The sequence below is a fragment of the Rhinichthys klamathensis genome, unplaced genomic scaffold, assembly GCF_029890125.1.
Source record: "Rhinichthys klamathensis goyatoka isolate OS25496 unplaced genomic scaffold, OSU_Roscu_1.1 h1tg000321l_1, whole genome shotgun sequence".
NCBI lineage: Eukaryota > Metazoa > Chordata > Actinopteri > Cypriniformes > Leuciscidae > Rhinichthys > Rhinichthys klamathensis.
This window is the reverse complement of record NW_026606837.1, coordinates 466,914-491,168: the sequence shown is the minus strand read 5'-3', so window position 1 is coordinate 491,168 and position 24,255 is coordinate 466,914. Positions and strand designations below refer to the sequence as shown.

General features: G+C 37.6%; 1 protein-coding gene across 3 annotated transcripts; it reads left to right on the top strand.

Moving 5' to 3' along the window:
* Nucleotides 1–1,640: 1,640 nt before the first annotated feature.
* Nucleotides 1,641–24,158, top strand: LOC130105518 (inactive serine/threonine-protein kinase TEX14-like). 3 transcript variants are annotated; one of them, XM_056271537.1, is made up of 28 exons: nucleotides 1,655–1,889; nucleotides 1,979–2,093; nucleotides 2,185–2,350; nucleotides 2,658–2,797; nucleotides 3,009–3,093; nucleotides 3,677–3,810; nucleotides 3,916–4,032; nucleotides 9,684–9,807; nucleotides 9,901–10,079; nucleotides 10,394–10,542; nucleotides 10,657–10,847; nucleotides 11,762–11,870; nucleotides 11,999–12,540; nucleotides 12,926–12,993; nucleotides 13,151–13,242; nucleotides 13,348–13,560; nucleotides 13,689–13,786; nucleotides 14,147–14,266; nucleotides 19,256–19,355; nucleotides 19,454–19,529; nucleotides 19,965–20,116; nucleotides 20,241–20,389; nucleotides 21,866–22,040; nucleotides 22,159–22,302; nucleotides 22,378–22,468; nucleotides 23,102–23,238; nucleotides 23,354–23,414; nucleotides 23,635–24,158. In XM_056271537.1, exons 1-28 carry the CDS (start codon nucleotides 1,760–1,762, stop codon nucleotides 23,678–23,680), a joined length of 3,903 nt encoding a protein of 1,300 aa, XP_056127512.1. In that variant the 5' UTR covers nucleotides 1,655–1,759; the 3' UTR covers nucleotides 23,681–24,158. The 3 variants fall into 3 exon arrangements, with proteins under 3 accessions (XP_056127513.1, XP_056127514.1, XP_056127512.1); XM_056271538.1 differs by lacking the exons at nucleotides 19,256–19,355; nucleotides 22,159–22,302; nucleotides 22,378–22,468; ... (1 more) ...; nucleotides 23,354–23,414; nucleotides 23,635–24,158 and having other exon boundaries at nucleotides 1,641–1,889; nucleotides 21,866–21,991; XM_056271539.1 differs by lacking the exons at nucleotides 19,256–19,355; nucleotides 22,159–22,302; nucleotides 22,378–22,468; ... (1 more) ...; nucleotides 23,354–23,414; nucleotides 23,635–24,158 and having other exon boundaries at nucleotides 1,642–1,889; nucleotides 19,454–19,511; nucleotides 21,866–21,991.
* Nucleotides 24,159–24,255: the final 97 nt, after the last annotated feature.

The following is a 24,255-nucleotide window of genomic DNA, read 5'->3' as shown; positions in this document are numbered from 1 at the left end:
ACAGCACCGTCACCAGACCAGACAAAATAAAAGTCCCTACCGCAGTTTTCAAAATAATTCAAATATAATAAAATAAAAACTAATTGCCTTGAATAAATATATTGACAAAAATATATAAATCTATAAGTAAGAATAGTTTTATGTATATCATCATATGGGGAATTTATGCTTAGCAGAAAAAAAGACAAAGGTGTCTTGTGACATTTCTTTACTAACCATTTGAACAATGGGCGTTTCTTTGTTTATATGGCTTCTTTTTTTTTTTTTGGCAGTTTGAATATGATTTTGTTTTTTTGAGTTGTGTGGTTAAATGAAATTATTTACAGAAGTCCTAACCCTAATTTCTCAAAGTAGCATATAAAACAATGAACCTAGTTTGGCTATTTTTGAATCACATTTATAAAGAAATTGATTCACTATTCATTCTTAAACTGTTTAATGTTTTTTTTTTATTTATTTTTTTTATCTTTAGCCATTCTTTCGATCCATGATCGTTCACCATGCACTGTGGAAGACTGTTTATGCTACAATTGAGTAAAAATATGAATCTGTAAATCATAATGAGATAACTAAAATTAAATAATAAATTATAATCTCATAATTATGATAGTCACATTATATTGAGAAAATGTTTCCTAATAATGACTTACTATATCATAACAATGAGAATGTTCTCCGTAATTATAGTATCTCAAAATAATGAGAAACGTTCAGATAATTAGTTAATGTGTTATAATATTTAGGGGGAAATCTCATTATTATGAAAAAGTTTCTCATCATAATGACTTACAGAATCATTTATTTACTCTCAACTGTGGCGGGAACGGGCTTTCAAACGATACTGATACTTATACAGTATATATGTTTTGTTATTTCTGAGGTAAACAAGGTTTAAAAGCATTATTCATAAATAACATTAAACAAACTGCAATGATTTTGTTTTGTCGATAATTTCTTATCAATTACAGAACATGAGCAATCGATAGACAACTTTCAATTTAAATTAATTTTGACAAACGTCACATAACAATTCTCATTGCAACACATTTGCGCGGAGGGAGAAAGCAAAAGGAGAAATAGTGCGTGTCACTCACAATGTTTTGCTAACAAATTGGATTCTCACTTTAAAGTTTATGAAGTCTATTTATGAAGTCTAAACAAAACATAAAATCACTATTTGAAATACTTCGAATCGATTCTATGAAATAAAACATATGAAATGTCGATATTTCAAGATTCATCTAATAGTATCCATCCGCTGTTTCCCAACGTCCAATAGAATGATCAAGAACGTGTGAAGCGCGTGAAATACATTAACGTTACAGATGAGAATATTGAAGTAGTTCTTTCAGAAGTCATTTTAAATTAGCGACAATCACCTAAACTCTTCCTGAACTGGTAAATTATAGTACGATAAATATGAATATTCAGATTACATGAGCTTTGTCTAATTTTGTCCGCTTGCTAGCATATGTAACTTACGTTGATTACATTTAAACTTTACGTTTGAGTATAACAGAAGTCAGTAAGGAGAACTTCGCTGGTTAGTTCTCGTTTAATAGTTTATTTTTATTTTACTTTCTGACTGCAACTGTAATTAGTCAGTAAACAATGTTAAGCAAACATGTGTTAATCTCTCGTTAGGTTAGGTTTCTATGCTAAAACTATCCAACCTAGTAATTTAGGCCTAAATTATGGTTTACAGGTGAGGAAGAAGAAACCTCTGGAAAATTTACTTGATCTATGGGACATCAGCATCATGACAGGGGTTCAGCCAATGCCCTGCCCGGTGCTCCTGGGTACTGTGAAAAGTGGAGGTTTACCAGCCCTCCTACACAGATACACAATTGAGAAAAAAGTAGCAAAAGTGGAGAAAGTACTCAAAAAAGGTTTGAATACATCTCAGAGGCATTTCAAATGATTTTTTACTTTGATTGTACATGTCTCATTAATGCTTTTTGTATGCCACCTTCCATAGGTGTGGGAGTTGACAGCATGAACCACCTTGGACAGACACCACTCTTTTGTGCATCTCTCCTCGGCTTTGTCAGTGTAGCAGAGAAACTTCTGCAGTTTGGAGCAAACCCAAATCAGTAAGGCCAAACCTTCCCATAATCATCCATGGAGATTGTGTGAATATGAAAAATAGCATACTATCTCATGTGTGATGCTTATGTCCACTAGCCGCTGTAATGATGGAAGTACCCCCATCCATGCTGCAGTTTTCTCTTGTAATCCCTGGCTCCTGAGTTCACTGCTGGATGCTGGCGGGGACCTGCGTCTCCATGATGATCAGGGCCGGACTCCGAAGGACTGGGCCGAGGCAGGTGCTCAGGAGAACAGCCCCAAGGTCTGTGCTGCTTTGGTTCTGTATAGATAAAATGCAGCATCAGTACAGCCTTAATCTTTGTCTTTGTCATGACAGAGTATTTCATGATATAATTGATTATTTTAGATGTTTTTATTTACAATTTTATACTGTCAACATTTTCATAGTTTCATATTTAAAACATCACATTTCTGCAATTGTAATTTCTATGTGCATGCATTCATAAACGGTCTGTGTAATGCACCTTATTGTTCTATACTTGCTGCTTCAGATGCAGCTTCTGCAGTGTAAATATGCCATATGATTAATTGGTCTTCCTTATCTACAGATGCTTGCTTTTCTGAAGAGATGCGAGTCTCAAATGCAGAGGTTGTTGCAGACGCATCTGTCCGGGGATGTGCGTTCCTCCCCTACCTCCTCAAAGACTCTCCTGAACTCTCCGTCCCTGCTCAAGCTCTTGCTCCCTTGGTAAGATCTGCAGTAATATTGATCTTTATCAGTGAACACTTTCAATCTCTTTGTTATAGTCTTTTATTCTTGAGAATGAGAAAGTAACAACACCGACGTAGGACAGTACTCAGATTGCACATCAAATGGAAACTCAATACAGTACAAGTGTTTTTAATACAAAAGTGAAAGTAAAAATTCAGATTCTTTTTGTTTGTGTCCTTTTCTTTAGGGGATATGAGCTCAGTCATGAAAATAAAACTAGCTATAAGATGTCTGCCTGTGATTTGATGATGCAGTGTTTTGGCTATGGAAAGGTTTGTGTAAACATTTTTTTCTCTCTTACAAGTATTTTGAGAAGGTTAACCCTGCCTGAAGAACCCTTGAAAACACCAAGAATACACATTTTTGGGTAATTTTTATAAATAATTTCATATTGATGAATAAACTATGTTTTAAATCCTAGATTACTATTATAATGATTTATAAAATTGAAGGGATAGTTCAACCAAAAATTAAAATTCTTTCATCATTTACTCATGTCGTTCCAAACCTGTATGTCTTTTTTCTTTTGTGGAAAACAAAAGAAGATATTTTGAAGAATGTTGGTTACCAAAAAGTTTCGGTTCCCATTGACATCTATTATATAGACAACAAGCACAATGGAAGTCAATAGGAACCAAAACTGATTGGTTAACAACATTCTTCAAAATACCTTAATTTATGTTACGCAGCCATACAGGTTTAGAATGACATGAGAGTGAATAATGACAGAATTGAATTTTTTTTTTCGATTCCTCTTCTCATTAGCACAGTAAAGCTACTAAACACAATGTCCTTTAACGTTGACAGTTTAATCCCAGTGAGCTGCAATTGTTTTCTTTTCTTTAATCATTACAGTTATGCTTTGAGAAGCCAGGGCTGAGTCTGGGATTGGCTGCTTCTGTGCCCTTGATATGTGACGGTGACTTAGGTCAAGCTAATGATGAGCCCCTCAATTCATTTATGTGTGGATCTTTCATACGTATGACCAAGTAAGACATTGTAATGAATGACCTTTTTAAATATGCTATTGAAGTCACATCAGAGGAAAGATGTAATGGATATAATAGCATTTCTTTTGTTTAACCATGCCTTAGTTACAGTTGGAAAGGATGTCGCGTCACTGTTAAAGAGCTACATGATCAGATTTTGCAACAATGTGAAGAAAAAGATGGTCTTCTGGATCTACTCATTTCTGAGCAGGAGTATTGCTGGTAAGACTATAAAAATTCCTGGAATAAAAAAAAGCTACAAAAGAGTTTGACAAACTCAACAGTTAACTTCTTTAGGTGGTAGGACTGGTTTTTGTAACAGTTTTTTTTACTAAATGTTTATTCATGTAAATGGTTTTCCCTTACACTTCATTTGAACTGGGATAATTGACCTTTCGCCGGCCCCTGCCCCAAAACGGCCATTGTCCAATCACACATCATAGCAACCGTTACTATGTGAGCAGGTCCGTCAAACATTGACTCCAAGCAAGATGGTGAAGCGGTCCGCCCACGGCCGATAGATTGTCTGGAGTACCCCGATAGATACCCCGATAGATTGTCTGGAGGAGTTGTGTTCTTTCCGTTTCCAAAGCCGAAAACACAACGTGAGCGGTGCCTACAATGGATAAAAACAGTGTGGACGGCCCCACTCCCAGTTAAATGTGTCGAACATGGTTAACTCGCGTGCAGCGTGCGTGATACAGTAAGACACAGAGATTAGTCAAAGAAACACGGAGAAAGCAGATCAAGAGGATCCACAAAGGAATTACGTTTTCTAAAGGGTTGTTGTTAACATGATATTCTCAGGAGAAAATTAGCAGCAGTCAACTAGCAGTGCAGCAGCCGTAGACTACAGTTGCAGGGGTAGGCAACAGGCGGCCCGCGGGCCAAAACTGGCCCGCCAGCAATATTTTCTGGCCCGGCGGATTATTTTGGAAGTCCGTTTTTTTTTTTTACTATAACGGTTTACAAATAGAACGAATGTGTATCATTCGTTCAATCGTTTTTTTCTTCAAATTAAAACCAAAAATAAAAAAATGAAAAACAACTTGTTTTTGAGATTTGAGATTCTGAAAACGAGATCTAAATTTTTAAAGCAGTGAACACAGAGTGTATTTTAAGCGGTTGCTGAATAGAACCTTGTGGGAGCGGGACGGAAAAAAACAGTCCTGCGCAGACCTCCTTAAACCTTAGGTGTGTAGCCTATGTGTGTCCCGAATAAATAATAATTTAAAAAAGGAATAAAGTTCAAAAGTTGGACTGTAAGCGAATGAGGCATGATTGCTATTCACACCTTTATTAAAATGGCTGTAATCTGTTACCACAATAGTACTTGATCTGTTTAAAATGATTTCATTGATATATATGGCATGCTTACTAAGGGGTTAAATTAAAAAGCAAAATTAAAATTTGACTAATCCAGTAATTAATTTTTTCTATTTTTGATCTGAGCACACAATCAGAAAATCAGAAAACCTGTCATTATTCGTTTTTTCATTTTATTTCAGGAAATAAATAATGGAAAAACAAGTCGTTTTTATTTAATTTTTTTATTTGGTTTTAATTTGAAAAAAATATTGTGAAACGAATGAAAAATGAACGAATGATGAACGAATGATAAACGGACACATCATATTCCACGATTATAGGCCTACTGCGGGCGCAAACAGACAAAGAAACACCAGAACAACCATTTTTTTTGCAATTTTTAATGTCGTCTTTTAAATCTGAAATAAAGACAATGTTGCTTGACAAAAGATTGGATAGCCTATACTAGGCTAATTCAAAAGAGGGGGTAATTATTGGACGAATAATGTGTGGCAACAGCAGCTTAACAGTAGCACATAATTCGAACATTCATGAACAGAAACAAAACTATTCGGCCTAAAAAAAACGGAACATGGATTATCCAGGTCTATCCACCTGAAACGACATGAAGAATAATATTTCAGAACAATTATAGTGACATTTCAAAATGCAATCTGACAATTAAATATAATTTGCTATCGATAGAGTTAGGCTACTCACTTAATGTGAAAACTGGCATCCTTGCCTGGCATTCGTCACAATGCTTCGGATGTCTGGTGTTACAGTTGTCACTGAAATCCGCAGGCAGTTCTCGAGGTTTTTGTGCGTCAGTCGATTCCTCTCATACGTCTTTATTGCATTCATTGATGAGAAGGCAGACTCGCATGTATAGGTGGAAGGGAACATTGTCAACACATAAAACGCAAGGTTCTTGATTGTGCTGTACTCCTCTGAGCATGCCACCCAAAAGGCACTCAGGGACTCTGCAGATCTGAATGCATCTTTGATCAGAGAGGTTGTTTGGAAATCAATTAACTCCATCTCAAATTTAGCCTCATCCAAGGAAGGGACGATTGTTTTGACCAGGGTGGAGAGTTCTCCGCTAGATCGGGTTGTGAGAGGGTCACACACATAAGCAATTACTTCATTCGGGACGGAGAAGTCCTCCAACCTAGAAGAGAAGTTGGCTCGGAGTTGCTTGATGAAGTCTACCATCAGTCCCGTCACTCGTCTTGCCTGTGTTTTTAGAGTACTAAAATGTAGGAGCCTGCCAGTTGATATGTCGGACTCTAACAACCCCAGCTTGATGGTGAATGCTTGGAGCTTTTCAACCATGTCCACGATGGTTTTGTCTTTTCCCTGTAGCTGCATGTTAAGATTGTTTAAATGGCCAAATATGTCAGCTAAAAATGCAACATTGGACATGAACTTCTCGTCCTCCAGAAAGGCAAGGTGATCTGCTGCTGCCTTACTCTTGCTAGATATAAGGAATGCCTTCATCTCACCCAGTAGCGCACAGAAGCGCTCCAACGCTTTGCCCTTGCTTAGCCAGCGCACGTCATTGTGCAGCAGCAGGTCGTCGTGGGTGGCCTCCTCTGAATCTGCCACAAGCTGTCGGAAAAGCCGATGCTGGGTGCTTGATGTACCCCTGACAAAATTGATGACACGCATCACTTTATCCATAACTACCTTCAGCTCACCACTGAGCTTTGCACAAAGTACACTCTGGTGGATAAGACAATGCAGCCCATGCATTTGGGGGGCGATCTCCTTCAACCTGCTCACCAAACCTCTGTGTTTACCCACCATAGCAGGGGCCCCATCTGTCACGAGTAGGTTGACTTTCTCAAATGACAATGAAAGCCGTTCAAACACTTTTGACAGTTCAGTGAATATAATATCTCCAGTGGTGTTCCCCTCCAAAGGAATAAGAGACAGCAAATCTTCTCGAAACTGCTTCCCATCAAAATACCTGACAAAGACACACATCTGGGCAACATCTGTGTAACTTGTCAGTGCTCTCGTCTACCGCTAAGGAGAAGTAATTAGCCTTATTGAGATCACTGATAACGACTCCCTGCACAGCATCAGACAACGCCTCTATGCGGCGGGTAGCGGACCTTGCAGAAAGGGGCACCTGTTTGACAGAGGCAATGATTCCATCCATGGACTTGTCAACAGCCAATTCCTCCAACACTGCAACCATGACTTCTTTAAAAAGCTCTGCGTCGGTGAAAGGCCTGTTGTTTCTTGCGAGCAACCAAGACGCTTTTAGAGACGCACTTGTCGCTTTTTGTTGCGAGGTGAAACCTCGCAATAGGATCCTGCTGCCCTGAGCATAGCCTTGTGCCAGCGCTTCGATTTTGCGCTTTCGTGCCTCTGTTTGAAGTGGATAGGCAACCTTGAAGCTGCCATGCTTTGTCTCATGGTGCCGTCGTATGTTGTATTCTTTGGAAACAGCGACAACTTCTTTGCAAATCAGACACACCGGCTTTGAATTTTTGAAATCCGGTAAAATGAACGCAAAACTCTCTTTCCATTCCTCTCTAAAGGCTCTATTTTCATCGTCAACTTTTCTCTTAAGACCTTTGGACAAAGACATTTTATTCATTTATTTTATTCATTCATTTAGCTAACTTCACTCTGCACACTAATCACTTGTAGGCCTACGTAACAACCAGGGTTCGAATTATAATTTCATCTTTGTGGGGGTCTTTTTTTTAAAAAGAGAAAAAAGTAGCCTATGAGCAGGCACGGTGTGTGTGATAAATAAATTGCTTAACACTGGCGTAACTTTGTTTTAAAAAGTTAGTGAGTGAGTGGGGGTTGGTAATACAATGCTAAATCAGATATATGTACAATAACATGTCCAACAATCGATTTAAATAGTACATGGGGTTTAATTTATCGTTAATGAGATGTATCCGCGGCGCTTATTTCTCGTGTGCTTAAATGGTCCAGTGGTAGAACTTTCGTCAAGCGTTTAAAAGGTTCTTGGTTCTAATCTTCATTCATATAGTTTTTTTTTTCTTTTTCTTTTTTCTTCATCAAAACTGATTATGCTCATCAGTGGTTGTATATCAAGTAGTAGGGACACGTTTGTGTGCATTATATTTTGTGATTTCACCGTAACGAATAGGGCAATAGGCCTATTCCATGTAGCTGGCCCGCCATCTACTGGATAAAAAAAATATTGGCCCGCGGCCAAAGTTACTTGCCGACCCCTGGTTTAGAGTGCAACGGGGAAAGCATGAAGCTTACTTGACAACATCAGTTCATATATCAATATCGTAACGAATAGAAATAACCTTAAATAATGTATGGTTATCTGCATCTTTCCGTCTCTTATGTATAGTTACTTTTTAAACACGAAAATCGCATTCAGCATGACACGCAAGCGGTTGCCGTGGTAATGAACAACCTGCTTGTTAAAGCGAATGTATGATCTTGTATCGGAGGCAAAATGACTAAATATGCAGCGCGAGTAATATATTTCTTACTCCAAACAATTAGCCACTGAACCAGCTGATAAATCTTCTTCAAGGCTGTGTTGGTTGCATTTGAGGTACAGGTCATGGGGTTTCTCAGATTTCGCTTGAGACCGTTCGCCTCGATAGTAGTCGTGTCTCCTTCATTGCGTATTTTTATATTTTGAATATATCCCTCCACTGCATACTGTAACCCCTTGTGCCTCGATCTGGAGGATATCGCGGAGGTATTGCTCCAAAAAAGGTCACTGACACGCACGGGTATACCTCTTCCCGTCATGGCAATCTGTCGCGCTGGTCGTGTTTGACCATTTGTTTGACGGGCGTAGTAACAATAACTAAGCGGCGTGGCTTTTGCGAACGGTCAATTAGAAGACATTATAAAAATAGTATTTCTTAGTGAAATTGAATGGAAAATAATGTATATTTTATCGATTGGGAATTAAATTAAACATAAACGGGGTTCAAAACGGACGCAGAGGCGGCTTTTTTCTGCTGGACTGGTAAGACATAAGCGATCATTAGATTTAATCAGCGCGATTTACTGCAATGCTTTTTTTCCCTTAGTTGGTCAGAACAAAAGTGGATGTTACTTGACATTTTCCTGTGAAAATTCTTATGTTGGTCATACTTCCAAAAAGTAGAATCTGTGATTCCGAATTACAGTATCCACACCGGCGCGCAGCTGCACATTCTCCTCAAAACATTGGATTCATCCGTGCTGTGCCGTGCCGAGGCACAAACCACGTAAGGTTGATAATTCCGCTAATAACTGCAATTGCAGATTTCAAACAGAGATGGTGACAAAGAGGAAAAACTACGGACTGCAGCTTTAACTATAATTGCCCTGACTAGAATTATGCGCTATTAAACCAGTAACATTTATCAACAAATTTAATAAGGTCCATTTTGATTTCATGTCCAAAAATGTGTAGAGGGAATACTTCACCCCAAAATGAAAATGTTTATCATCATATACTCATGTCATTCGAAACCTATGTTTATTTTCCTGCATTGTTATTTGTTATATATAAATACACTGTGCAGTAGCCATGATTTCTATGATGTCCTCTGTAGTCAGGTGTCTCACCCGCACATGCTGATGCTGATGGCTGTGAGTATGTCAGCTGGCCTGGACAGCACAAGGCTGGTCTATGAGAGAGTGAATGTTGGATCCCTGTACAGTCTGCTTCATCAAAAGGTAATAATTGAGCATTTCAGAAAGCACAAATTTATACATGACAGAAGTGGTTTTGTTTTAACTGCGTTCTTTGTTTATTTCCACACTCTGCAGCGGGATGAGTTTCCTCTACTACAGCTGGTTGACCTGTTATCTGTGGTGCTACAGGTGTGTGAGGTGTTAATGTACCTGAACAGCCGATCTCTGGTGCTCCGGGCCCTTTCCTCACACACTGTACTCATAGTACACCCTGGAGTTGCCAAGGTTACGGGCCTCGGGTTCATGGTGCCCAGGTACACCGTTGCAAAAAGCACAAATTAAAATATATAGACTATAAATTTAGAATAATTTGAATTAATGAAATGTGTAAATTAAATAGTTTATATTCATAATGGACATTCCATTCACACCAAGGATGATAACTATTATGATATTGGTAAAGATATAGTTCTAAAATCCAGAATAAACAGAATAATATCAGCTGCTGGTGTGGGTGCTAATATAGGTATCATTATAGTTTTCTTGATAGTTATCGTTCTTGGTGTGAATAGGCCTTTACAGTATGTAATTTGAATCTTTAGTCATTTGATATGTTTTCCAACTACAGTGAGGGAACATGCCCCTACAGCCCGCCTCCTGTTCCTGTGCCTCTCAGCCTGATAAACTGGGCAGCTCCGGAAGTCATTAGATGTAGAGCATGTACAGGAAAAGCTGATCTCTATAGTGTGTGCGCCCTTATACAGGAGATCTATACAGGTACAGGTCATGTAATGAAAACTGTCTGTCATCTTTAATGTAGAGCTTGTGTGATAGATCTCTTTTTGTGTTACTAGTTTGTAACTTGTAACGTGGTTGTGTTGCTTTGTACAGATGCTGTGCCATGGGGCCCCATGGACCCACGTTGCATAAAACGGTCAGTAGAGGCCGGTCAGGCTCTGATAGCACACCCTGCCGTGTCTGAGCCTTATTACCAGTTCCTGCAGAATGGCCTCCAGCACAAAGCCCAGCACAGGACCAGCAGCCTGCACGATCTGTGCTACAATCTACGCTGTTATATCAGAGTTTGTACATGGGTTTAGTTGTGTTTCTGTGTCTCATCAATCTGCATCAACATGCTCTCTTTTCTAGATGTACACTACCACTCAAAAGTTTGGAGTGGGTTAGATTCTTTTGTAATGTCCCTGAAATTCTCTTATGCTCATCAAGGCTGCATTTATTCGATAAAATACAGTAAAAATTGTAATATCGTGAAATATTATTACAGTTTAAAATAACTGTTTTCTGTTTGAATAAATTTTATTCCTGCAATTTATTCCTTTGATGGCAAAGCTGAATTTTCAGTAGCAATTACTCCAGTCTTCGGTGTCACATTATCCTTCCGAAATCATTCTAATATGCTGGTTTGCTGCTCAAGAAACATTTCTTGTTATTATGAATGTTGAAAACAGTTGTGCTCCTTAATTAGTTTGTGAAAACCATGAATAGAAAGTTTTTAATTTTTAATCAAAAACAAATTGTTACGAATGCTGAGAGATGAGGCAGAGAGAGAATCCACTTGCACACTCATTTTTAAACAACAAAACTCCACATGAATAGACAGGATCATCTGACCCAAAACACGAATACGATCTACCATGAAACAACAACTAGAAAAGCACAAGAGAAACAAAAGGGCTATATACACACAGGGGCTAACAGGCTTAACAAGGAAACGAGGACTAGGACAAGAAATACAACAAAGGTCAAGACAAGACGGGTAAATATGTGACAAATCTTCCTGAACCCAAAATTTTGAATGGTAGTGTATGTCTTTTGTTGCCCTTTTTAAAAATTTATTTAATTGATATATTTGGATATTTTCTTTCTTAGTTATTTTACAATTAAATTATTAAAAAGATGTTGTGCAAGGTTTTTCCAGGTATACAGAGATAACATGATAGCATGAGAGTGAATAGTGCAATCTAATCTGCTGCAGGAGATAAGAAGCGAGAATAAGAGAAGTGGATGGAACTCTTGGTCGGCTCTTCAGTGCATTCCTGGATGGAACACTGACATTAATCTGGCGAAAGAGCAAGACGGAGCTGGTGAGATTTCCATCCAGCCATGATTAGGGAAACTTTAGAGCCTAGAAAATGATCACTTTTGCAAGAAAGTGCCTGCTAAGAACATTAATGTAATGTAATACTTTGAATGTCCTATACTTTCCTTTTAGTATATCAGAACTGCAGGACTGCAGTACACAATGAGATCCAGGACCATCACCTAGAAAGAATCTACACAGAAGAAGAGAAGTCCACCTCAGACACTGATGACCTCCACTGGGATATTTCGCATCATGACAACATTCCATCGTATGAATGGCCTATTACCCATCATTCTCCACTCTCTGAACCATCTTGTTCTAACTATGTTGATACAGACAAGGATCTGGCAATCAGTAGCTCCATCTCAAAGCATACTGGCTCCATTGTTCTCAACCTTAAAGTGTCTGAGGTTCTTCTACAACAAGCTGAGCAGAGTCTGAATAATGTGGAGGCGACTCGATTGAGCACCCCATGCTTTGACGAGGTGGATGCTGTGGTGAAGAGGATGAACATGGAGAAAGAGCGCAGTGATAGTGTTTGTAAGGCTTTCGGGCCACCGTCCAAACGATATATACACGAGTGGGCCATTAATGCAGATGAAGAGGTCAGTCAGTACAGCTCAGCTCAAGATGAGAGCTTTGAGAGCACGTCCTATCCTAGTAGTGTACAGGTATGTGCACACAACCTCAAATGTCACAGCGTTAAAGGTGAAGTGTGTGTTTTTCAGTGCTAAAAAAAATATAATATATAAAAATATAATAAATATTAATTGCTAAAAAAAGTGGGGTCGGTTAGATTTGTAATGTTTTGGAAAGAAGTCTCTTAAGGTCACCTTGTTTTTGAACGGCAGTGTACACGCGCACACTATACTTCACCTTCAGAATATCACCAGACTTGTATGATCAACTAGCTGGGAGTTACATGTTTATCTAAATTAGTGACAATTACCACTAACAAAGATCAGATACTAACAAAAAATTAATGGAATAGCAATCAGTGTAGGTTGATGATTTAAATAACAAAAAAAAAAATATGAGGAAAAACTTTACTTACAGGAGGAGAAAAGTGACTTCAAGAGAGTCGAAGCAACAAAGAGAGGACAGCCGCAGACAGGACGTCAGAGGTACAACAGTACAAGTGCATTAGCAGAAAAAGACTAATACAAGTCATATACAAAAAAAGAATATAATATATAGGATGGCAAGTTTGGCAACAACAGAAAAGATATATGAGCAAATAGGAGAGAGAATGACAAAAATAAGCAAATACATCTCTTTCAGGTTAAATGTGCAACTTGGGTTGTCGGAGACCCAGAAAGACAGAGCACACCGATCTCTCGCAGAACATTACCAAACAAAACCCACATGGACCAGTGAGAGACAACAGCCACTCCATTCATTATCTTCATGTGCAGTTTATCCAGTTTAAAAAGAAAAGTGTTGAAAAGGTATGTGATCTGTCCTGTGTGCTGGTACAGGTGAGGTTAGTGACATGGTGGCCCTAATGGCACGTGGGTGTTTGGGGAAACCACTGGGTGCTGTGGGCAGCAGTGACAGTGAGGATGTAGAAGAGCAACAGCTTCACCTACAGGACTGGCAGAGACACAACATCAGACATAGTGTGAACAGCTACCCGGAATCTGAGACCCAGGAAAGCACTGATTTGGAGCAACTGTTCAAGAGTTTTGCTGGTAATAGAGCTATGCCTGAAATTGCTGTTTAGATATTTCATATAGTCATGTTTTATTTTGGTTACATTTAGTATTAAATTCCATTTTTAAATAATTATAACTCATTTTCAAATTCTATTTACGGCCAGGTATTCAGTGTGATAGTGAGGAGAGCACAAATTACCACACTATCAATCAAACTTTTGATGTGACCAATGGAGTGCTGGAGGCTACAAGCCAAACTGAGGTGATAAACTATAACCTTTATTTATATTTGTTTTTACCAGTTCATTAAAGTCCCCCCCCATTAAAACACAACCGCCCACATTTACATTCGGTATTCATCATCTTGACGAGATTACATATTTCACTTGCAAAAAGGTTATCATAACAGTTTTTTTTCTTCATGTAGAAGTTTTAAAGGTATAGTAACAAAAATAGCTTTTTGTGTAATAGTTAAAGGCTGTTTAATAAGAGCTGGGGGAGTTTAATAAATGGTCATTTGAAACTAAATTATGACTGAAAAATGTATTAACAAATACACCATTTCTGCATATGTAAAATGTTGAATTTTTAATGTACTATTTAATGTCTTTTGTGTCCAAAGGATGAGGGAAGTTCGGATACTTCGGCTTATACACAGACTCCTTTAGAGCTGTCTAGTGTGTTCTACACACCTAATAACCACCTGTCCAAAAGCACATCATCTGGTGTAGAGCATTCTCAGGTGAGAGTGGACATTTTTAAGTTGGTTTTGTCATATAACACTCTAAACCCTGGTTTGTGGTTTCACAGACAAGGCTTAACCCTCTGGGGTCCAAGGTGTTTTTGGGGTCCTTGATGTTTTGACATACTCTGACATTTGTGCTTTTTTCAGTTGCTTATAAACATATTACTGGCAAAGGTGTAATTACACTCTATTTAGCACACACAGGGCTACCATAATGTGTTATCAACATGTATGTACATTTTTGTATTTTTGAGAGAATATTGTTTATGCGTGGTTATTGAAAAAACTAAAACTTAAAGTTTCTGAAATAAGGCCACAAAACACATACTAAATATCTGTCCACAAGACTTTTGACTAATGGATGTTATCGCCTAGAGTTTTTTCTTCAAAATGATCTGAAAATCATCCTGCCTTATCATTCACATAAAACAATAGATTGGTTTAAATTTAAAAATGACACTTTTTGTTTGGAAAGGCAATATGCGCAGGGGTGTGACCTGCTGTGATTCACACCTGAGAAGACAATGGGCCCGCATAATGAGCGCATGGGGCTGCATACTAATGACCCTTTCATTCAGGTGTGTCACTGAGCCACAAGAATGCAATGACAATATATATATATATATATATATATATATATATATATATATGCCTATATAATACAAAATTGGTTCACAGTTCCAATTATTTATTTATTTTTCAAATTGTGCTTGCAAATTGTATAAAATCAAATGTAAAAATTTATAGTAATTGTGCAGTTAATTATCATACTGTTTTTACAGAAAGTTTGGGAATGTATCCCAAATGTGTCACTAATAAAACACAATACAAATAATTTAAAGAGGAGGCTTATATTGAGCTTTTAAGATTTACCTAAGATTTATTTATATGTAGCCTACATATATTTTTGCTATTTTAATAAAAAGGTTACAATTACAACAACAATTAAAATTTTAACTATATTTCAAATGTAATCTTTCTTTGTATTATATACTAAAGTATACATTTTATCAGACATATTTCACAGTTGCGGATTAATTAGTTTGAATATAGCTTACAATCGAACAAATACTATAATAACATCTTAGCAAACAAGCTTATTTGATGTGGCAGTATTTTACAGTAAAAACGACATATTGTCTTTCATATGTAACATATCGTTTTTATGATTAGGACATATAAATGTTAATTTGCAGTTTAATACGTTGCTTATACAAAAATATTTTATTTCAACATATTTCAGTCGATTTTTACTCATCTCAGTATTGGAATATAGTTAGGTAAAAGCTGTTCATTCATTCACACACAAAAACGCGATTCAAACAGTCTTTTTGTTTACAGACACTATTCCATATCGCGATTAGCACAAAGCACTTGAAAATAAAGAATGTACCTATTTCCTCGGCTGGATCCGTTGCTCCTCCAAATGAAACTACCTGTAGCCTACTTCTGAGGTAATTTTTTCCAGGATTATTATTAAGATAGTACTATTATTCCTCACAGCGTCGTAAATATGAGTCTCTTTCGGTGGTTATCCAGCTGATGCGTGGACGTGGATCGCCTCAGAGCATTTGTGTTTGAATAGAGCGCGCGTTCCGTGGGCGTGGTCAAATTAACTTTAATGAGCTGAGACGAGAACGACTATCATCTCTCTCTTTTCGTACAGATTACATAAAATGAGAAAAAAATTTTTTTATATAAATTACTTCATTTAAAAGAAGATAATTCAGGCTTCATGCCTGTGTGCCTGTATACCTGTTTGACTGAGTATTTGCAGAGTTACAGATGATTTTTCGGACGTGTTTCAGAATGGACTTCACTGACAGAGAGAACGCAGAACGCGCATCATGTTTATTTTTCTTTATTAGGCGAAAAGCACAACACTTTGTTTTTATTATGAGGTTCCACAAAAAAAATACAAACTTAACAGGATCGAATGATGTACAACACTTATATGTAAGATCAAAATTAACAGAGTAATTTGAGTCTCTTTTGCACTGATAAGGAAAAAAGTGAGCTGGTATCGCCGGCGAGACCGCTGACCCCAGAGAGTTAAGCTAGTCCCAGACTAAAATGCATGTTTGAGCCCTTTTAACTGAAAGCAACTTGCACGGACATATCTTCAAATATGTCAGTGCCATTGTTTTGTCTCAATGTCACAAGCTGGGCTCGAATTTGGGTGTCAGGTGTGGTGAGTTGAGAGATCTACCACTGAGCCACAGAGGAGGTTATGTTGGACTCAAACGAAACACTCAAGGCAATACTCCAGTCAAAGTAGATTTATTTAAAAAAAGGGTAGTTTGCAAGTTAAAAAAAATCCAACAAAAGTTCTTTCCAGAAAGAGGTATTACTAACAGTAGTGAATCTGCAAACAATCACAGGAAAGAAATAAAATAACGCCACAAGGGGCGAAAAACTAAATTAAATAACTAACACCTTACTTGGGATAACTTGGGATAACTTTGTGGGACACAGCAGGAAACGCATAGCTAAGACTCAAAAACCGAGTGAGTAACAAGGGAAAAAACACAGCTAAAATACTCTAGGGCCACGGTTGTCAAACTGGGGTACGTGGACTGATTTCAGGGGGTACGCGAAAAAAGATCTAAGGGACTGTTCGTTTTTTATTTAAGGGGCTACCGGAGGAGTTTTGAGATCTGTAGTCAAAAAAGACTTGACCCTCCCTTCGCCAGCAATCATTTTTTCTATGACCCTCCAAAATGATTGTGAAAAAAGGCATGACCCTCCCCGATAATTTATTGATTACTTCTGTACTGGTTTGAGCTTGGCAAAGATGTTCAGATAGCCATTGTTTTTTTTTACAACCATGCCAAACGACCAAACCTACAATTCGGTTCGTATCACGATTTTTGATTTTAGATTTGAAAAAAATCATGTTTTCGGTGCTGATGCAGTGGTGACGCTTTCATGTAACATGCAAGGGTGGTGCTGCCAATAAAGTATCTAAAAGCTGCCACAAAGAACCGGCATAATGATTATGAATATGTCAAATATAGCAAGGAGACATTTTAATTGTTTATTAATAAACAAGTGTTTGTCAGTGTCGGCTGCAAAGATGAAGTTGACGATTTTGACTCGCGATCTTCGCAGTAGTGAACGCGCCAGAGAGAAATGCACATTTCATACGGATTACATAAGCAGAGAGTCTGATTTCTTTCGTTTTGAATTGTTCTGTTAAAAAGTAGACATTTCAAGCTTTCTATATATTTCTCAGGTCTGTGAGGCAAGTACCTTATACGCTGTGTTTCGGTCACTGATCTATATATAGATCAGTGGTTTCGGTTCATTTATTAGGAGAGAGTCCAGTTCACACGCCGGCGCCTCCGTGTCATGATGATCTATTTTCTACTATATTTACTTCTTTTTATTAAATCCAGGCAATTGGTTGATGATACATTGATTAAAATTAAGATACAAAAACGAAATTCACTTTAAAGAAAGGCTTTGTGCTTTCTGTTTGAGGTCTCTGTAAAAGTTTTAAAGTCGCTTTCAGAGCGGTCATGTCCGTAACGGAGAACTGTCACGTCCGTAACATTGTTTTTTTCCTCGTAAATGCGAACACGAAAAATTAAATAAAAATAATATTTTATGTTATGTGGAGGCCGACCCTTCTTCATCCGGTGGGTAGTATTACTTTTGTTTTGCGCAGTGTAGTTCATAGAATTACTAAAAAATATTTTGCCACCTAAAAGTTAAAGATTTTTTGTGTCACGTCACATGTGTATTTCCCTCATATTAAATATAAAACACATGTGTAGACTGATATTTTTCTAATGTCTGGAGCTTTATTAAGGGAGTATGGATATATAAACAGACGTTTCAGTATTAAATGCATTTTCTGAGAATTTATATTTCAAGTTTTGACTGCAAATGTCACGTCCATAACTCTGGAATTGCACAATTTTAAAGAATTTATCCTCACTATTCTCGACAAAATTGATAAAAATAAATATTAATAAATAAATAAAAACTTGTTGTTAACAATTGGTGGTGTTGGGGGTACTCCGGAAGATCTATAATGTCTCAGGGGGTACATGCCTGTTAAAAGTTTGGGAACCACTGCTCTAGGGGAAACAAGGCACAGGTGACCTGGGGTGCTTCTCAATATCCCTCCTCGTCTCCTCGCTCCTCTGTCCTCCATCCTATGACCCGGAAACCGATCGAGCTCAGCCATCTGGAAGGACATCTCAATTCTCTAATTGCACCGCGAGGAGGCGAGGATCGAGGAGTGAGGAGGCTTCCAGAGGAGCTATGAGCGAGGATACACAGGTGTACCCTTTGCGGAAGAGTTTTATCGACTAAACATGACGCACGTATCAATTCTCCTCCCCCTTCACATCTGTCACAATCATTTGAATTTATACTTTACTTTTGTAGTTTACATAAACCACACAACTCACATATTTCAACAAGGTATCTTGCTTTATTATTATTTATTTCTTAATTTCTTAAATAAACAAACTTTAACAACATAAGGGCAGATCCTTTGAGCACTGCTGATGACGCAGTGAAGTGACGCTCGAGTGATCAAGTATTCCAATGTATAAAAAAGCTTTCATTCAATTCCTCCGTCCTCATTTTTTTTCCTTGCAGCCTTCCCTCGCGTCCTACAGGGGGTGGAGCTGAGACGCGAGGAAAGGAAGCGAGGAAAGGAAACGAGGATGCACAAATAAGAAATGAGAAGCACCCCTGGATACCGCTAACAAGGACACATGAGGAAGAACTAAGGCAGAGGGGAACACAGGTGACCTCTAGAGGCCCGGAGACAAACAACAGGAGGCAGGATGCTGACACTCAAGATGCACCCCAGAAATGTTTTTTTCTAAGGCATATTTATAAAAGCTATGTAGATGTCCTAATTGAACTAAGGCCTAGTCCTGACTTAGTCTAAGCCCTGTCTGTGCAACCGGGCCTAAAATATAGAAGAATAAAGTCAATATTTTTCGTAAACCCTTTATTTCTCAGTCACTGAGCTCAGAGGATGAGTTGGACGTCACAGTGGAGGTGTGTCGACCCAGCACATCTCCAGCAGAAGAAAATCAAGCTGTAGAAAACAGTCTGAGTGGTATACAGATGAAACACTCTGCAATCATTGTATTACCAGTTTTGTGGGTAAAGTTTGTCCTTTTTTCTAACCTTTATATCATCCTTATTATTATCTAGAATACCAGCTTGCTCAAGAGGACTCAAAGGAGTCTGAATCCATTACCCCTGTGCACAGGTGCATTCCTACCCTCAGGTAAAAAAAAATTAAGCATTTCACGCAAAGCTCAACAGCAGATGGAATTGATTTCTTGTAATAACTATGATTTCTTTTTATTAAGTGTACAGTGAGTTCAAATATTTGGGGTTAGTAAGACTTTTCAGCATGGACACAAAATTATCACAAATGACAGTATAGACATGTATATATACTGTTATAAAAGATTTCTATTTTAAATAAATGCTGGTTTTTTTACTTTCTATTCGTCAAAGAATAGAAACAATTTTACTGTTTTTACTGTTTGTTGATGAAGTAAACCAGCATTAGAGACTTTCAAAAACAATACAAAATCTTACCAACCCAAAACTTTTGAAAGGTAGTGTATTTTGTCTGTTGAGTCCTTTGCAAATAAAAATAACAATAGTGACTTCCTTCGGCTGAGTCTGTGCTTTGGTTTATTTGTTTGATCAGTTGTTTGCCAGACCTTGCTGAGATTGCGGACCTCTCCAGCATATCCTGTTCACCGGCCCAGCACCAAAAGTGGCTGGGGTCTGCTGAAGCCCCGCCAATCCCTCACAGCAGAGGACATCCACCCTGCAACAGCACCCCACGCAGCCCAAAAGGTATGATGTGAATCAGAAAAATATAACGTGCATGGTACTTAGGCTTCACTTTTAGGATTAATCAAAATTCAGAGTACATTCTGTGTGCCAGTTTTATGTAATTGTGCACACTGTTTAATTACAGGTCGTAGGACTCTTCAAGATGTGCAGATTGGCTCTGAGCCCCTCCCTCACCTCCAGAGCCTATTGGATACATCACCATGGGGCAGTGCTCCATCCCACACTGTCTGCACAGAGAGTTACGCCACAGCCAGCGCAGGAGACAGCAGCAATGTCAGTCAATCATATTTGAATAATACATTTCTGAAATATATCAATGGTCATATGGCTATCGGACGATATGTGTTTTTATAATGTTATCTGTATCAATCACCGGAAAAAACACCGGCAATAGTTTCACTTTGTAATGTCATTATTTCATATAACAGTAAGAGAGAATAATAATACAGAACTTAACTTTTAATTAAAATAAAAAAAAAACATTTAAATATTTCAGTGATGCTTTGGATGAACGATATATAAAAGCGCAAATATATAACTGCTTTTGACAGCGCCTCAGTCACAAGCTCAGCTTCTTGTTGGTCTTTTCACCAGAACACGCACAGCAGGGGAGAGGCGCATTCACAATAGCAGCTTGAGTTTCGGTTCGCTCAAGAGGTGCTTTTCTACGGCGAGAGACTTCTATGTTTGGCTTGTTCCAACAGTGAAAAGTCAACGGTCTGAAGAAGAACGATTCAGTGTAATTGCAGTTGGATGCTGCTTTATTAAGACAGAGCGCTGACCGCTATTCACACACTTGAATGTCGTTGCAACGGCTGTTTTTTCTTCTCTGTTTCTGCTGATCTCTTGCGCCCCCCTTGCAGTACCTTGCACCCTCCACACTTTGAGAACCACTGCCTTACTCGGCTTTCATTGTCAATTGCGCTCGTTCCTGTTGCGTGTCTCACACTGGCAACCCGCGTGAGCGTCGTGTCTGAGGAGGAGGGTGCAGGGGAACAACGATCTCCGATATTTTGAATTTGGACTGCAGTACCTATTTCGACCACTCATTCTTACAGACTGCACCTTTAAATGAACACTCCAGATTATTAATACTAGTTGGCCTGACTAATGTTAAACATAAATAAAATGTCTACTCAGAGCCTGTTTATTGTCCAGGACACACATGCATTTTGGTTCTATAATCTTTGTTATCTTTGTGTCATTTTATTGCATAAAAGAAGAACGTTGGCTATAGGTGTGTATCATGTCATTCATTATTTTTTATTAACCTTTATGTAATAATTATTATTAATATTATTACCAATTTAGACTTAATGTGAGTGTTTTTTTTTGTAATCAGTCTCTAAATGTAGAATGGTAATATCTAATTAACCTATATTTCAGTTATTGGCTTCAAAATATTATAAATTATCAGTTATCAGCCAAAATATCTACGTCAGTGCATCTCTAATTTTTCTAATATGTGCTTTTAAATCTCATGTTGACTACCGGGAGAATATGATAGCACACTCTAGCCATCAAATATCTTCAATATTGACATCTTCAATGCATGTTTTGGCAGCTTGAGTTCACTCAAAAAGTTTTATTGACTTAACTAAAAATATTTTTATTATATACAAATGCTTATTGTTATTGTTTTGTTGTAGAAGCTTTCATCTGACAAAAGTAAATATTCCATTATCTTATATTTGCATCAATATATTCACAGCTGTTACATTTATAATGATATTCTGCATCTCTTTTCAGACGAATGCCTCTGTGTCTAGCGTCCTGCAGTCTCCATTGAAAAGAGAAATGTCTAAGGAGGAAACAGACTCTCCCTCTAGCGGAAATGCAGAGTTCACCACTGCCAGCTCTGGAGCAAGACAGACCACTGAGACTAGCCAGGAGACCAGTGAAGAGATGGGGCATCCTTTTGACAGTGTGCATTTATAATTCACTGCTATAGTGTTCCAAAAATTAATTATGGGAGGTATTGTTAAAGTATTATTTTAGTGATCGCTATGGTGTGAGAATCAAACTGTTTGTGATTCCTGTAGAGAATAATGATGTGGATGAGGAAGTAGGTGACGACCTGTCTGATTCTAAACATCAAGAGTCCTCTGATGAAAAGGTGTTTGAAGATGAAGGCATCTCAAAGAGGAAGGAAGAGTGTAAGGGTGAAAACCCGTGTCAGATACACCGTGAGACGGATCTACATTGGGACTGTTATTTTAATTTTTAAAAGGAATTAAAAAGATGTACGTTTGTATTTTCAGACCAGCATCCAGATCTTAACTCTGCTGATATGGAAAGTAATGCAAACTCTCAAAAGAGCAATAAGAGTCACAGCCTTGATGACACCGAGAGGTAAAACCCAATACTTTGCCTTAGTGAGGGGTATTTCATTATTGGTTGATAACTTTCAGACAGTGTTGATACAAAATATAATAATATTTAACACGACATTGCCCTCAAAAATGAGGGTCTATTTACACTTCATGTGTCTTTATAACTCGGATAGTTATCCACTTAGGTATACATATTTTATTTACACTTGTAAATGAAACAGAAATTGTCTGCATGGAAAGTCTGCATGAACTTGAAATTGCAACCGGATTTTCCCCCCTATTGTTACGTATATCCAAGTGAAACAAGAAAAAACATTACTATTTTGATAAGAGATTATGAGCACAAAATAAAATAAAAAATACAAATATGTGCATGGATAAATTGCATTTAGAAAAATAAGAATTGTAAATTTTGATTTCATTGTTTTAAAATGAATCAGAATAGTACATTAAAAGTCTACAACAGTAAGGGGTGGATATGTATGTATTATTTCTTTATGTACAAAATTTTGGAAGGAGTTCAGTCTAAAATCTTGCTGACAGCTATTTTAATTGAATGTTTTGTTCATGTTATTAGGTCCTATTATGTTTTTCCCTCTCCTAAAAAAAAAGAAAGAAAAAAAGAAGATACTTCTACTTTGAAATCTTGCAGAGCAAGTTCCACCTTTGATGAGGATCTGGAAAGAATGCTTTCAGAAAGAGCCCCTAGACAGAGAACCCCTGAAATAAAAGGAGAGGGGGATGTGAGGGACTTGGGCTGTCCAGAAAGAGACTACATAGAGACCGCAGGTGAGTGGAAAGAAGTTATGGGGTCTTTTTTGGCCTTCTTTAAAGGTTCAGCAAATAAGCTCAAACGCCCACTGTAGTGTTTAACTGGTTGAAGCCCTGTTGATTCTCTCTGTAGAAGGCATAAATGAGCTGGGAGAGTGGATTGAGGCAGCTAATCAGGAGAACCATCCTAACAGGTGCACAAGAAGCCTAAAATAAAATGCATTTGACCCCAGGAATACAGTGCTAGTGTAAAACTTACTGCTTAGAATAGAAATATTGAAATTACCATTGACTTTTAAACACTTCAGCCTTAGAAATTAATGTTTTACAAGTAACTTGCTAACTAAAACTAGCTAACTTTCCTGCCCCAAAATTCATTTTTGTAATTTCATTGTTTGTTTGTTTTATCATCAGAGTTCTTGAGCATACACCTCCAGAGTCAGTCAAACCACACTGTTAAAGAGGAGCCGATCTCTTGGATTTCCTCAAGGTCTCTTGCATCTGAATCGTTTCCATTTTAGATGCTTAAGGCATGTGGTTTGTGTTCCTTTATGTTGAATTTACTGTTGAAGGAAAAAGATCTTTCCAAATAAAAGCCCTTAGCTTTTAAACTTGTTCTTAACATATGCATATCTTCGAGTTCTAGCGTTGATGTTACAATTTACTAGCAGATGATGTTGTTCAAGGTAATATATATTTTTTAAATGATTTTGACATTCCGTTTGATGTTGCTACAAAAAGGTATTGCTATTTGTCGTGTTATGATTAGTAAAGCTTCTAAATAAAAGAACACGTATATATACACACACATCTATAAATAAAAGACATTTTATTGCATACAAAAAAAATGTATTTACTGAATCTTACATTCAAATACAGTCTCCTTTGCTTTACTGAGATCTTGACGATCTAAAGTTACATAAACACCTGTTTAACTTTACAAAAAATATAAACTCTTCTGCTGTACAGTTTCTTTCTTGTACAAATCTAATGGTTTCCAGGTCATGATGTAATTTAATACAGCAGCATAATGCT

Excerpts from the sequence above, each read along its gene's own strand:
- LOC130105518 (XM_056271537.1), top strand. The coding sequence starts at position 1,760 with ATGACAGGGGTTCAGCCAATGCCCTGCCCGGTGCTCCTGGGTACTGTG. Across the intron at positions 13,243-13,347 it reads AACAAAACCCACATGGACCA|GTGAGGTTAGTGACATGGTG; the intron begins GTGAGAGACAAC and ends GTGCTGGTACAG. Across the intron at positions 13,787-14,146 it reads AGGCTACAAGCCAAACTGAG|GATGAGGGAAGTTCGGATAC; the intron begins GTGATAAACTAT and ends TTGTGTCCAAAG.